This window comes from Sphaeroforma arctica (assembly GCF_001186125.1).
Source record: "Sphaeroforma arctica JP610 unplaced genomic scaffold supercont1.172, whole genome shotgun sequence".
Classification (NCBI taxonomy): domain Eukaryota; class Ichthyosporea; order Ichthyophonida; genus Sphaeroforma; species Sphaeroforma arctica.
The window spans coordinates 90,277-93,806 of NW_014040386.1; the positions used below are offsets into that span (position 1 = coordinate 90,277).

Below are 3,530 nucleotides of genomic sequence, written 5' to 3' on the forward strand. Positions count from 1 at the left end.
ATATTTATAGTGTATATTTATATATATATATATATATATATATATATATATATATATATACATATACAAGCATATATATATATATATATATGCACTTGTATTGTATTACATGTGTTTGTATGTTATGTATATATGTAGTGATACTTACCTATCAGTTAAATATGTCTTTGTACCATTGACGTGGTACCTACTTTTAAAACTTGCAAGAAGCTTACAAACACGGACAGTACAGTGTTTCGATTGCGGTCAGGTTATGCGTATGCGTGCAGCCGAGTGTGCTTGTTTGTCATAACATACACTAAAAAGCGTATACTAATCTCGGAATAGCAGAACGGACAGACGCTCAAAATCTAGAGGTACGATTTCTCGCAGCAATACAATAGAGACACTCCTTTATGCTCACTCTGTGCAGTATATGCATCTCACGCGCACCCAGCGGTAAGGCACCGCATCAACATCACAGCCGAAGACACTGCGAAAGTGTTTCAAGTGCTATCACACACACAAATGATCACCTTGCCGCTCGACGACATCTACAGAAGAGTCCAGTATAGCCATACGCCGCGCCGATAATCTCACACTTCATATCCGTCGCTTTGTTTGCACGTATTGGCAGGCTACCACATCACCAACACAGCCGAAGAGGCGGCTCTGTGGGTGCTCAACTCGTGTACCGTTAAGAACCCGTCGGAACAAAGCTTGCAGGGGGCTATTCAGAAAGCCAAGGATTCCGACAGGAGGGTCGTCATAGCTGGGTATGATGGCTGCACTGTCATGGGTATTGGTTGATTGTTTGGTCTATATGCGCGGAGTACGTATCAGCGTGTACGAGTGTGTGTTTGATGTGTGATTGGGCTCGTTGCTTCTGACCTTAGCCAAGGTAGTGTGTCATGGCGAGGGGAGGTTACTATGAACCGCAGCGTGTGTTATGCTAGCCTCATTTGCGGTGTAGATGTATTCGGATATGCGATTTCGGACTTTAAATTAGAACTGCATATTTGCAGCGCGTAGTGTTCGGCAATGGCCGGCGTGTTCAATCTACCTACCATGCCCATCTAATCGGATGCAAAACATCTTCAGACATTATAAAGTGTTGAATTTGTGTGGTGATTCACTGCTGAAGTAGTTGTGTATCAGGCCAATACGCCCCTCCGGGCAGTGTACCCTCATTGTATCCAATGATCCCCACCTTCCTTGTCCTAGTTCGGGTTGGTTTGGTAGCTTTAGACTTGTGGCGTAATGGGGTATAATATTGTCCCACCAACGCACTTCAATTCATCCGATGGTACTATAGGGTTTTGGGTTAGGGGTTTTAGGGTTTTAGGGTTTAGGGGTTTCCGATAGTCTCTCCAGAGAGAAGCTCATGCATGCACACGACTAGGCTGCAAGGTGCTTTGCGTAGTAATTAACCCCAGACACTTGTTCTGAATGACACAGTATACTATGGACACCGCTGCTAGAGTACACCGCCGCCTTCTACACTGATTAATACATCAGATACATATATAGGGATTTTTATATAATACGTTCTTATTGAAGCAGATTTCACTGTTCACCACACATATACAGTCAGTATTGCTGCTGTGAAGCCTACAATGAGCCTACAATGAGGCCAGTCAGTTGGTGCTGTATCTTGTTGTCAGTACTCGCCGATTGAGACTATATATAACTTCATCCGGACGTTTCCTACTTTTTGTTGACTCCACGCACTATGTACAACGTCATCAGTACGTTTCCCATGCATTCTCGATTCCACTCCTCGTATCAGACCTTCAATGAGTGGGTTGTCTGTCAATCCTACAGCGACGGTCCATTTGACATGTATCTGTCGTGATATCCTTCGTGTGATGTCCCATCAAAACGAATCCGAAGCCAACTACCGAACATCTGAGCCATGCATCATGCTACAACTACAGGGCATTCAATTAGTCACTTTGCTTTACTGCTGTATCCTCTACAAGAACAGGTGCGTCTCCCAAGGAGCGCCCGGGACGTACCAAGGCTACTCCATTGTGGGTGTGCAGCAGATCGATCGGATAGTCGAGGTCGTGGAGGAGACACTCAAGGGCCACTCAGTCAGGCTACTCAAGGAGAAGAAGCAGGATGGCTCAGGTGTGCACTTGTGTGGCTTTGTGACAAGTTGCCGTGGCTAAGCTTAAGATGGGTGTGTGGTAGAGTGAGTGAGTGATTGTTTAAGGGCCACTCAGTCAGGCTACTCAAGGAGAAGAAGCAGGATGGCTCAGGTGTGCACTTGTGTGGCTTTGTGATAAGGTGCCGTGTTTAAGCTTAAGATGGGTGTGTGGTAGAGTGAGTGAGTGACTTTTTAAGGGCAAGTGGATCTCGAATCTTGAATCTTCTGGTTCTCGAGAATGTGAGTTGGATCTGATGAGGTGCAATTTTCGCTCATGCTGCAATGCGGAGGAGACACAGTACAGCCCAGTGTTGTGTCATGTTGCACTGTTTATAAAGGACTTGTCAGTGTCTTGTTCTTATATGCTATATATGCACATCTGTAACACAGTAAAGCTCGGTATTGTCTTTATTGACTGTTTATAGACGACTTGTTGTTATCTTGTCCTTATATGCCATATATGCGCATCTGTAGCGCACAGTGTACCTTGCTGCACTGTTTATAGAGGACTTGTTGGTGTTCTGTCTTTATATGCCCATACACCTTGAGCTTATGAACCATGTACTGGGTGCATGTGTAGATTTGTTGCACTTTGTTGGAACTGTTCATCCTTAGCATGTGTGTTGGTACAGAACCAGATTTCTTACGACCACACGCCGCCACCACTATAGCAAGCCTCGTGGTATATCGATATACATTCTCCTTGTCCTTCTGGGCCTTAATATATTTCTTTGGCATGTTTGCCGTGTATCATTTCCATACTCGCCAGTACATCCTCTAGAGACACACATGGTTATACCCCTGCCAATCAATGCCAGCTTCTATCGATGTGGGTCCCATTTGGCTCAGCAACGGACCACTTCTCTCTCCCACAGTTGGACGATGGCTCAGTAAGAATGGCATACCTACAGTACATTAATAGTGTTCTATTCCGGTTGGATGTCCTGTAGACGTTGCATACGAACGCCTAGACCTAAATCCGTTCCAATCACATATAGCAGAGACTTCTTAAATCAACAACTCACATGCTTCCTCTCACACAGATGGAGGTAAGAAGACACGAGCCGGGGGAGCCGCCCTATCTTTGCCTAAGATCCGCAAGAATCCATTGATCGAGATTGTGCCTATCAGCACTGGGTGTCTGAATCAGTGCACTTACTGCAAGACCAAGCACGCACGCGGGGAGTTGGGGTCGTATCCGCTGGAGGAAATTGTGAACCGCGTGGAAGAGGTCTTGGCCGAGGGTGTGGTAGAGGTACGTGTACGTTATCTGCATGCTATTTTGGGGTGTTATTTAGGTATATATATATACATATGTACATTCACCTACGCGCACACAAATACATACATACACACACTCGCACACATGTATGTACATATGCACTCCCACTCACACACC

General features: G+C 45.3%; 1 protein-coding gene across 1 annotated transcript in view; it reads left to right on the forward strand.

The window, feature by feature from the left end:
• Positions 1 to 395: 395 nt before the first annotated feature.
• Positions 396 to 3,530, forward strand: part of SARC_03400 (hypothetical protein) — a gene marked incomplete at both ends in the record, with an annotated part of 12,119 nt that continues 8,984 nt past the window's right edge. The window contains 4 exons of the mRNA XM_014302811.1: positions 396 to 438; positions 617 to 755; positions 1,967 to 2,112; positions 3,175 to 3,386. Of these exons, the coding sequence (XP_014158286.1) occupies positions 396 to 438; positions 617 to 755; positions 1,967 to 2,112; positions 3,175 to 3,386 (540 nt within the window). The remainder of the gene's footprint in view (positions 439 to 616; positions 756 to 1,966; positions 2,113 to 3,174; positions 3,387 to 3,530) is intronic.